The following is an 11,585-nucleotide window of genomic DNA, read 5'->3' as shown; positions in this document are numbered from 1 at the left end:
CTTACCGATTGGCGCTGCATTCTTGGCTGCATGCATGCTGCGGCTGCACACCTGCATGTGGCATTTATCAGTGACACTATTGGCTATGCTGGCCAAGAATAGCCGATTACCAATAATGTTAATTTTCCTGTTATCAGTGGCGATCTGATATAGCGGTGCACCTCTAGGTCCAAAAAAATTGTAAGAAATTGCTTAGATGTTAGAATCTAAATGATAGAATTCTTGAGACGGAGACAGTTTCTTTGTTCTATATTTGCATACTGAAGATCACAGTGTGGTCCTGGTGAATGATTATGGCATCTAAAAACAGTGCAAGTAATAAATAAATAATAATAATAGCTGAATAGCATGAACAAAAAGAGAAAACATGTAGTGAAAAATCCACACTGAATCACAACACTTGAATTGTGGTTTAATTTTTGCTGTTAAAAGTATCTGAGAGCCCTTTTAAGGGTGAGTACACTTAGTCTAGTTAGGATATATGTGTCTCACAAGATATTGTGATTTTTTTTTATAGGTAACTCTGATCGTCATGTAACAATGGAGGATTTGAAGAAACTACGGTATCTTGAGTGTGTTGTTAAGGAAGCCCTTCGTCTCTTCCCTTCAGTGCCATTCTTTGCCCGGACCTTGAGTCAAGATTGCTGGATTAGTATGTTGTTTTTAGCTATGGGCTTGTATTCTTTATTTTAGTTAATATAAACCTCTCCTGTATTAATACATTGCATAAGTAATCAGCTATTTTTGGGGACCCTATATCTATTTCCTGAAAGCTACTTACTTGACTCAAGTGTGGTTCCTTTTCCTTGCAGGTGGATATAAGGTACCAAAGGGTGTGGATATAATCATTTCTCCTTACGCACTGCACAGAGAACAAGATGTTTTCCCAGAGCCTGAGGAATTCAGGCCTGAACGATTCTTCCCTGAGAACTGTATTGGAAGGCACCCCTATGCATATGTGCCCTTCTCTGCTGGACCCAGAAACTGCATTGGTGGGTAGTTCAGAGTAAAGCTGAAGTGTAATATGCCCATATACAGGGCTGTGTAGGTGGTGCTCCCTTTCCTGTAGTACCCATTGCAGAGTTTTTTAGGACTGTAATAGAGACTGAAGCTCTCAGGTGCTTGATAACTGTAGCACAACACTTCTCATTAGTATCTCACATATTAGATTTGTGATATATTCACAATGTTCTCTTTCCTCTCATAGGGTTTCTCAGAGTCCAGAGTACCCTTGTTTCCTTTTTCTTGGTATTTGTTTCACTGGCACTCTGCATCATGCTTACTCCTCCTGTGCCTTAGGGAGATGAGATATGGTTCCCTCAAGACCACAATCACCTTCAAGTCAGCTAGACGCCTACTGGGGAATACTTTGAGGCAATCTCTTCCCTTGTGACATATATACAAATCATGAGTGCTTTTTAAGGGGAAATTTAAGGGCTCTTTCATCCTCTCATTGGTCTGCAGTCATTACTGGAGTGTTCACTGAATTCCTAAAATTAGGCAGCTCTTAAGGTGTAAGGATTCTGTCTTCTGCTGTTTCTCTGAAGTACCTAACACTGGTGAAAGTTTAGAAATAGATGATTGTGGGTCATTGTACACTTCTGGAGGTGTTCTCAGAAGTTCCTGCTGAGTTAGCATCTTTAAGCTCATCTTTGTCATGCCAGATCATAGGTAGCCAGGTCTGGGCCACTTGGTGATCAAGGTGTCTACCGGGGTCAGGAGGAGTGAGCAGAATCTTAAGGCCCAAGCTAGGCCAGGAAGCCAGAAAGTCAGTCTGAGAGCAGGGTCTAGGAACAAGTTGAGTCAGGACTTCAGGAGAGCAGGGGGCAGACAGCAGTCAGAGTACAAGCCAGAGAAAACAGTAAAGCAGTTTAGGATCAAGCTGAGCCCTGTTGCCCAGACACTTCCTATTCCTATGCAGGAAGGGGAATTGAAGAATCAGCAAGCCACTTGGGTGAAATGGAGTGATTGGAGGGTTATGGCCTCCTGGAGGCTTCAGGCCATCCTGGATCAGTCTGGGCAGCCAGTTGTAGGATGGCAGGCTGGGAAGAGCACCATGTTGACCAGGCTGATTTGAGGCTGTGGCCATACAGTCATGCTGGAGAGCCAGACTTATTATAAAGTTAACCCTGTAAGGGAAGCAAACTCGGACAAAAGCCAAATTCCATTTTCAGTAGTATCTCAGAATTTTCGTCCATACTTATTTCTGATTTTGACACCTGATAGCCAAGGTTTTTGTGATAACTTTTATTGGACCAACTCTATTGTTGGAAGAGAGGGTTTGACAAGATTTCAACCACGTGCTGCCCTTCTTGAGGGCCTGCAGTTAGTCTAATTAAATATATCACTATGGGCTCTGGAAGACATTGCGTTTATTATGCGGTTAATGTGTAAATGGCACCATAAGTTGTAACGTGCCACATTTTCAGCTGATTTATGGTGTGATACAATGGTGAATCATTTTTAATGTGTAATTTCTTTGTGGCTGGTTTGTATTATGCCTTGACTTGAACATGGCCAGACCCAGGGCTGCTGCATACCCTGAGGCATGGGACACAGCCCTCACACCTGAAACCTGTGATCAGGTGTGGGATAGTGCTGAGGTCTGAGATACAGCCACCCTCTGCCTAGTCCCTGGATCAAGTAGGGGATAGCTTCAGGTCCCAGTTTGGCCTTGACCAAGGGGATGGGATTTGTGGAATTTTATGTTCCATCCTAAACATCATGTGTCCTGCTATGCATGTCTGGCATAACAGAACCTGTAATTTTTGTGATGGGGCCTCAGTTCAGTATCATGCCATTATTTTAATATCTGCTAGGGGCCAGAAAGACCCTTGCCACATCCATGATAGTCCAGGCGTTATACAAGAGGTAACACTCCAACCACAGTACTTGAGGTCCAATCATCCCCTTTTTGAGAAAACTGCTGAAGTGCAGTTGTAGGACTGTTAATACTGGACTCCAGCTGTTTTTCTTTGAATTTACCCTATAGGCCAGCGGTTTGCACTGTTAGAAGAGAAAACTGTCATCGCAACCCTTTTACGCCGATTTTGGGTAGAAGCAAATCAAAAGAGAGAAGAGCTTGGCTTGGTGGCAGAACTGATTCTTCGTCCAAATAATGGCATCTGGATCCAGTTGAAGAGGAGAACAGCTTACATATCATGAGAAAAAAGTTTCAAGAGCATAGATTCCCAAATGTATACTAACGGCATCTTTATTTCACTTCTCTCACTTTTTCGATCAAATGCCCAGACACAAAAAGGATTTTATAGACTTTAAATATATGAAAAATATTTCAGAACCTCTATTTCTTTTCTAATGTGATATTTAAAACTATGGTCACAATATAATCACTGTGCCCCATTCAAATGTCAAGGTGTCAGTGCACTGGCAGTTGAACATGATACTGTCTTAATACCTAGTATTTTGGGTCCTTACATTTTTCATAGAGCCCATTTTGAAATGGTCAGTCTTCCAGATGCAATATAGATCTAGAAGTGAATTCATTTTTAATCTGTCTAATATGTGCCTTCTTAGTAACACGTAATATATACAGAATCTCATGTAAAATGTCACATTAAAAGCAATAGGGAAATCCCTGTAGACTGTAACAAGGACTGCAGTCTTATCAGAAGAAGATGATACATGTTAGCAAGTTTTGCCTTCCATTAAGCATTAAGTATATACTGGCATTAAGTACATTTTCAGTGGGCATGTCTACATGAGACACTTACTGTGCAGTAGCTTAATAACACCGAGCAATAATATGCTGGTAAAAAACCATGCTAATAAGCTACTGTGCAGTGTTATTAGGCTGCTGCGCAGTAACCATCACAAAAAACTATGTGCAAAAGCTACTGTGTGGTAACTGTAGTTACTGTTCATTTAGTTAGTATTTCATTAAGCAAGTACTAAACTAACTGCGTGGTAACTACTGAGCATTAATGAACATGTAGATGCACCCAGTAAGTACATTTTTTTAAGCTTCTAACTCCTTTGGGCCTGTAATAGGGTCTGTAATTAGCACTCTGGTGGTAGTTTTTTAACTCTGCAATTTCCCCATTTCCATTAGTTGTTTAAAAACGAGACCTGTTTAGTCAGATCTTTTAAGACAGAGGTTGGCAATATTTTAGAGTGATGGGCTGCTGCATATGACCAGGCTGCTTATTACCCCATCAGCCTGGGCCTCTGGCCCCTCTAGCACCTAGTCTATGGCAGCCAGGCTGCCTTTGGCTGCCTCCATTGTTCAGTCACTTCTGCCTCCAGCATATGCACTATGTACCACTGATTTATGTCCCCAACAGCAGTGGCAAGAAGCAAATTTGGCAGTGATGGTGTGTACTGAATGCTGTAGTGGGTCAGAGGAAGGATTCTGTAGGGGGGGATTGGCTGCATGGCATGGGGCAGACAAGAGGGTGCACCAGGCTCAGCTGTGTATCACCAATCCCCAGTTCAGCCATAGGCTGGATGCCATGGACTACAGGTTGTAAAGTACTGCTTTAAAGGAATAGCATATAAGCAGGACAGTTCAATGGGGATTTAGGATCCATAATGAGCTGTCCACAAACTGCCTTTGTTCATGCTCTTTCCTTGTTGCAATAGTGTATACTTCGGTGCAAAAGGAATACATTACTCTGGATTAGCTTTCAGTTCCTGCAAAATACAAGTGCATCCACAGGCACTTGCAAGGAACAGATGCCCTACTGTAAAGGGACCCCTGGTCTCTTTTACCTTATAACTTTGTTTATGCACTCATTCACCAAAATTCTTGAAGGCAAACAATCTGTCCTACTGATTAACAAACATTTACTATAAACCTTTACTATGTTGCGTCCCTCTTTGTTATGGATGCGAAACATTCTGTTCCACACACAGCATCACATGGGATGGATACGTTTTTCTAGTTCAGTTTGTCTCACTAATTATAGTTTACTATCTGCATCCTGCAATACTTGTAGATGTGACAGCATATTTTCTTGGTTTTTACATGTTAAAAATGTCTTCTTACCTTTCACTTGGTTGGCCACTGATATTTCATAGATTTCTTTAGCTTCTCTTGTTAGTCAGCTACATTTTAAAATGATGATTTATATTCACTGAAGCTTATTATTACTTTTTCAGTAATTAATGATCAATGGGGCCTCCACATCACCTTTTAAACGGAATCTTTTTTCTGATCACAGTTGTGTGTACAGAATTGGGGTTTTTTGAGTATTTGGGAGAATATTCTTGAATAATATTCACTGGTAAATATTAATGAAAAATGTATATTGCCAAACAGTTACATCAAGAATTCCTTTAAGCTTTTCAAAACCGGACTTTTTAAAAATCAAAATACATGTTGTGACAGCTATTTCGAAATCCTAAAGCATGCAACAACTATGATGTAAAGATATGGACAGAATGGAGCCCTGGAATATTCAGAGATTATTGTAGTGACTTTTTAAATGTTAAGTGCAGCTTTATTGGCTTGTTGATTGTTTTCTGCCTAAATGGTACAATGGTTTGCTGCAGGAATTAAAAAAGAACAGGAGGTAATTAATGCAAATTTCTAATACAAAACCAGTGCTGTTACAAGCCTGCAGTTTCAGCCTCCTACAGGGAACAGCCAAACAGACTAGATCAGTAATTCTGAACCAGGATGCTATAGTGCCTTCAAATCCTTTCAACTGGTGCCATGGGGTGCCATACAATGTTATACTTCCACAACTGCAAACGTGATTTACTAGATAAACCCAGAGATTTCAAAGAGGAATACATAGTGTCAAAAACATTCTGCCCTGTTGTGGTTGGAAATCCTTGCAACAGAAGACTTGTGTTGTTATTTTTCTGTTGTAAAAAAGAAAGGAAACTAGGGGCTTGCATTTTCTGAGGGATGCCTTGAGCCTATTAAATGGTGCCATGAGCCCATAGAAGGATGTCTTGACTCAAAAGGTTGAGAACCATTGGACTAGATAGACTTAAGGTACGGGAGACTGGTAGGGAGAGACATGGGGGGGGGGCACATGCCCCTCCTGAGATTGGTGGCTGCCGCTACTGGCCTCTGCAGGCAGTCGCCACTTGCCAACCACTGCTGACACTGCCACTGGCTTCTACGGGTGGTTGCCACTCGCTATGCCACCACCAGCTTCGGCAGGCAGTTACTGCTTGTCGCTGCCGCCGCTGATGTTGCCCACAAATTGTGCCCTGCTCCCCCCCTCCCCCAGTCTCAGGAGCATCAGTTATACATGCTTTAAGGGACTTGAAATGGTGTAAAATCAGGGATGCTCAACCTCTGGCCTGCAGGTCATGTGGCCAGTTGAGCCATGGCTTTCAGTTTATCTGGTTTCCCCCAGATTGGGAAATTTGGCAGGGAGGGAGTAATGGCAAATAATACTGCCACCCTCCCTTGCTACAAAATTCCCAAGCCAGAATGGTGGGTTGGAGCAGGACCGTGGCCCCTTCCCCACACTTGGCCAGATTCGAGGTGGACTGTGACATCTTCCCTCCACACAGCTAGGTTGGGGTTGGCCATGCCCCATTCTTCCTGTGAGGCTGAACCAAGCCCCCTTCCCATGTGTGGCTGGATCATGGCCAGACCACTCCCCAAGCCCTCCACATGGTGGGACTGGGCCCTGTCGTACCCACTCCAGGTGCCATATCAGGACCACTTGTCAGATCTGGTCTGTGGACAGATCAGGCACCATCCATTCAACCTACTGGGCAAAAAAGTAGAGCCTCACTTGCGTAAAACAGTAATATCTGACTTGGGGAGAGGCAGACACAGACAGAACATCTGAAACCAACTGTGACTAACAGGCCTGCTTCAGGTGGGAGTCTTAATAATAGGGTATAAATTGACTCATACAGTTTCTAGATGTTGTTGTAGTCAACTCATTGCGACAAGTGGCAACATTGTGTTTCAGGTAGAGGTGGTCTACCCATGTCAGAAAAGTCATGTTGCCAATTTGGCAACTAATGCGTGTAGCTGCCATATTGGAATCCAAGATGGCTACTGTGAATTCACATTTGGGTCAGTATTTCAGTCCCCACTAGGGTTAGAAAAATAATTCCAGTGACAAAATCAACATTGTATGAACCAAGGGGATCAATTAACATTTCTGTCATGGTAGCCAGATTGAATTCCAAGATGGCTGACAAATTAGCATGTACATATTGACTCAATGTACTTAAAAAACCTAGTAAACAATATCCTAATACTAAACCCTTACAAATTTTATACTACAAATTTTATATCAGGTCTACAATAGTGAAAACATTATAACTCAGGCTAGCCTACTTATTTGAGTTGCATTGAATAAGGCCACACAATTTTTCTTTTATTTTAAAATGTGCATAATTCAGGTATTCAAAATATATAACTCAATGGCAACAAAACATATGTTTGGCTTGAGGCAATAGGAAAATGTAATAGTCAAATCCAATGGTAATACAGTATAACAGTATATATAACATCAATACAATGGGTAATTGCAGTTTTTCAAATCTTTTCATCTTTTGAATCTGCTTCTGAATCTCTATAGTTATTATATGGATTGCAACATGCTGTCTCGTAGCATGTTGTAATCTGTATAATAACCACAGGGATTCAGAAACAGATTCTGTCCGAAACAGCACTAGCAGCTGGGAGTGCAAGGCACATTAACATGCTTGCATGAGTATACTGGTCCCTGTCATTCCATCTTGTACTTGCAACGTGCTATTCGTGCTGGTAATGGTTCATGCGTGTTTATGATAGGAACATAACCAACATTTTCAGCTTGCCAACCCCCTCACCAAACAAGACTTTGATAATTGGCTCGATATATATGGTGCACAAGGGAGCTGTATATAGGTGGATATTTATCCAGAGCTTTTCCTTGATGGAATAATTTCACTGTAATGTCCGTAAGGGTCATCAAAGATATTGATGGCTGATACAGCACCACAACAAACTTTTCTACACAGCTATACAAATCCTTATCAACATCAGGCCTACTTCCTAGACCTGCTAATAGATGTAGATGTTGAATGAATACTTTCCAAGCAGTTTTCTTAGCATGACCACTGAACTTGCTGATGGTGTCACAACCAGTCACACTGTGGAATGCAATTAGAGACAACAGATGGGTTCAGGCAATTCTGACACAGTATCATGAACTGGAATGAATCTTAATTGAGTAACTTCTTTTCATCCAAACCTTAGGCGCGAGATTATGCTTTAGCAGGACCAGTACGTCTGTCATCACAGGAGAATGCTAACGAGAAGCATCCTTGACTGGCTGCATGTTTGCTATGTAAGAGCATTCTTGTGCTTGCCTCTTCTTGCTGCAAGTGCAGTTGCAAAACATCACATGGGCCAGAGCGCTCTGCTTTTCCATCATGAAAACAACCATTCACTTTAGAAATATTGGTATGATTCCTTAAGAAGCATGTCACTGAGCAAATAAACTAGGTTTTCTTTGTTTACTGGTAAGGATATGAAATTACTCTATGAGGCTGGTAACAGAAGAGATCTGCTAATGATTTTGCAGATTGGCCTAGTAGTTTAAGTCCTTAATATTTCTGTGCCTGCCCTTATGGATGGTGATATGTATCAATCAAAGGCAACATTGACTCAATTGCACAGGTTGGAATAGTTCATGAATGGCACATGCGCCCGGCCGCTGGAGGGGACACGGCTGTGCCGGCAGCCCGGGAGCTTGGTGGTGGCGGCAGGAGCCCAGTGGTGGTGAGTGGGGTGCTCCTACAGACATAGCTGGCACTGTGCATATCTTTATATCATAGTTGTTGCATCTGTTTCATTTCGTTGTGCTGTCCCATAGCTGACATCCTTGAAGGTTCTAAATTTTGCTTGGGGTATGTTTACATAGAAGATTTCAGTAGCAGCTGTGATAAAACATTTCTGGATAATGGTTTTCACAATTTCTCTTCCTTTTGTCACATACATTCAGAAGGTCTAATGCAGTATGTTCTGGCACAACATTTCCTGTAACAATATATAACAGCTCATCATTGGAAACCTTAAACAAGTGGAACCTTTCAAACTGCTCTTGTAGCAACTTGACATTGTTGTAAACTCATTTCAGTTGTGTCCTTTGTCTTTCATTATGATTAAAAGATGTTGTATCGATCCCAAACATTTGATTTACCATTTTGGTTAGGTCACCTCTTTCATCGTAGTTCAAGTCCCATCATTGTCTAGCTGATTTGTTGCATGTTATATTTATTATGTCACTGGCAATTTTACAAACTTCGTTAACTCTATTGCCTAGTCAGTTGAAATGTTTACAATTGGGAGAGTAGTTATCTTGACCCCAAATCCTCCTTTTCCAAACTCAACATACACCTAAGGAGAAAAATTCGCTAAGTCCTTCATACATTCAAGATATACTGGACCCCATCTTGTGTAATTGGTATGATCATGCACAGCTATCAGTGAAAGCATTTCTTTAAAGAAATGTAAATGCTTATGTCAGTTTTCTTCCTGCTTCACAGTCATTGCTTCTGAATGCAACAGCTATGCTACTGGAAAGTTGGTAAATGACATCATAATCTAATCCTTTGTTTTAACCGGACAACCACATAATAAATTATTTTATCAAAATATGCTATGTTGCTTCTAATGTTCTTCTTGCATGGTTCTACAATTTTCGTTCATTATGTTGGTGGCAATGTTTTTTGAAAATAATTAATTTTCAAGTCTTGAAGTGGCAAAATGCTGACCAATTACCATTAGGTAAACCATGATGGTATAGAAGCCTCTTTATTAAATGATTACTCCTTCAGTGTCTTCTGGCCGAATCCACAGAACTTCATTTGCTTTGCAGTATAATGCCTGATCAAATGTGTACATCCTTCAGTAAACTGGCTGAGTAGATGATTTTCTTGATGTCCTACTGTATTCTTCACTTGATATTGTTGGTAGGGTTTCCTTTTCATCTTCTACCTTGTGGGACTTCCTTAACAGTCTCTAAATATGTCCTTTGTCTGTAAAAGGACCGTAGCAAAAATAGTGCCAGATGAGGCTTTTGAAATGTTACATCACAGGATCAACACAATGGGATAGCCTGTAAAGAATACTGTCATAACAAGTGTTGAATCCAGCACCTGCTTTATATTAAATGAATGCCTCATTTATTCATGCAATTCCAGCAGGTGTACTTTGGCTAAATGCTGACTGTAAACCTACTTTGAGACATATGAGGCATCTTGTAGATTCCAAGTCATACCTCCTGTGCTTCGCTGGACACAGTGATGCTATCAGATCCATCCATGTCTCCCAGTGCTACGCCAAGCTGATATGCTGCCTCGTGGTGTCTGACGTAATCCGCTGGTCCCGCAACATCTATGTGGAGCACATCACGGGCCACCGCCAGTACTCTGACCCCACCAGACTGAATGGCACCAGACCAGACCCAGAGGGGACCGCCTGAATCCCCCTCTGCACCTGATGGACTTCAAGAGAAATCTTCAGCAACAGACCACCCCATTCCACCTGAAGAAGACCCCCGCGATGAGACTCTATATGGGCTGAGACACTTTCTTCGACCTACTTCCTCTGCCATTGCGGACCATTGTACAGGTTTGCGTGTATCTATCTTCTTTCTCCCTTACTGTTGTGAACCCCCTCCCTCCCTCCCCCTCCCCCACCCCGGGGCTTAGTTGGCTAACATTGTATTTTCTGTAACTTAGTTGTATTCCCCTCCTCACCCCCATCCCTCTAATGTTAGTCCCTCACTTGGGTGATTTGTATTTCCCTACTGGCTTTGTCATCTTTTTGGATTCACAATCCTAAACATCTAGTAATAAAATTCAGTTTGTTTAAGGATGAGTATCTCATCAGCCATCTCCACTGGAGTTTTCCATGTCAAGGTAATCTGAAACAGAACTGAGTTGACATACCATTTTTGCAAACCTTTTGGGTATCTAATAATGAATCCAATATGGCTACAACAGAAATGTTATGATTGATTTCCTCAGTTCATACAAAATTGGGCTTGTCATTGGCTTTAATTTTTTAACCCTAGAGGGAGCTGAAATATTGACCAAAATGTGAATTCACAGCAGCTCTCTTGGACTCCAGTATGACAGCTACACACACTCCTTGCCAGATTGGCAACATGACTTTTTTGACAGAGGCAGACCAGGGGGTTTCAACCTTTTTAAATAAAAGTAGCCCTCGAGGCTGGACAGGGAGCAGAAGGCAGGGCATGGAGCGGTGGCATGGGGCGGTGGATGGCAGCAGTGGCAGCCTCCATGTGCAACCTTCCCTCCTCACCCTGTGTCCGACTGGCTCCTGCGTAGCCTGCGGACGGGTGCCACTACTCTCAGCCTGCCCTGGGCCTGCCCCTGGGAGACGCTCTGTCCATGGCCTTCCCAAGTACTCCTGGTCACAGCTGAGGTAGACCATTGCTACCTGAAGCACACTGCTGCTGCTTGTGGGAAGGAGTTGCCTATGGGGTGCCATCTTTATCACCCTACTACAAAGGATTTGAGACATGCCAGGGTCTCCAAGCAGGAGGTGGATGGGGCAAGACAGGTGCCTCATAAGCTCTGGAGGCTGGGAAGCTGTATTCTCTCAGTGTTTGTAGAACCAGTGCTCT

The 11,585-nt window shown here is 42.3% G+C and overlaps 1 protein-coding gene across 1 annotated transcript in view; it reads left to right on the top strand.

The window, feature by feature from the left end:
- LOC149870347 (cytochrome P450 4V2-like) overlaps positions 1 to 9,588 on the top strand; it is a 40,306-nt gene extending 30,718 nt beyond the window's left edge. Inside the window, exons 9-11 of the mRNA XM_090036053.1 lie at positions 518 to 652; positions 813 to 992; positions 2,993 to 9,588. Coding sequence (XP_089892179.1) covers positions 518 to 652; positions 813 to 992; positions 2,993 to 3,165 — 488 coding nt within the window. The 3' untranslated portion in view covers positions 3,166 to 9,588. The remainder of the gene's footprint in view (positions 1 to 517; positions 653 to 812; positions 993 to 2,992) is intronic.
- Positions 9,589 to 11,585: the final 1,997 nt, after the last annotated feature.

This window comes from Crocodylus siamensis, chromosome 2 (genome assembly GCF_052110815.1).
Source record: "Crocodylus siamensis isolate JL-2025a chromosome 2, ASM5211081v1, whole genome shotgun sequence".
NCBI classification, from domain to species: domain Eukaryota; kingdom Metazoa; phylum Chordata; order Crocodylia; family Crocodylidae; genus Crocodylus; species Crocodylus siamensis.
Note: the sequence above shows the minus strand (reverse complement) of the source record. Positions and strands in the feature narration are given on the sequence as shown.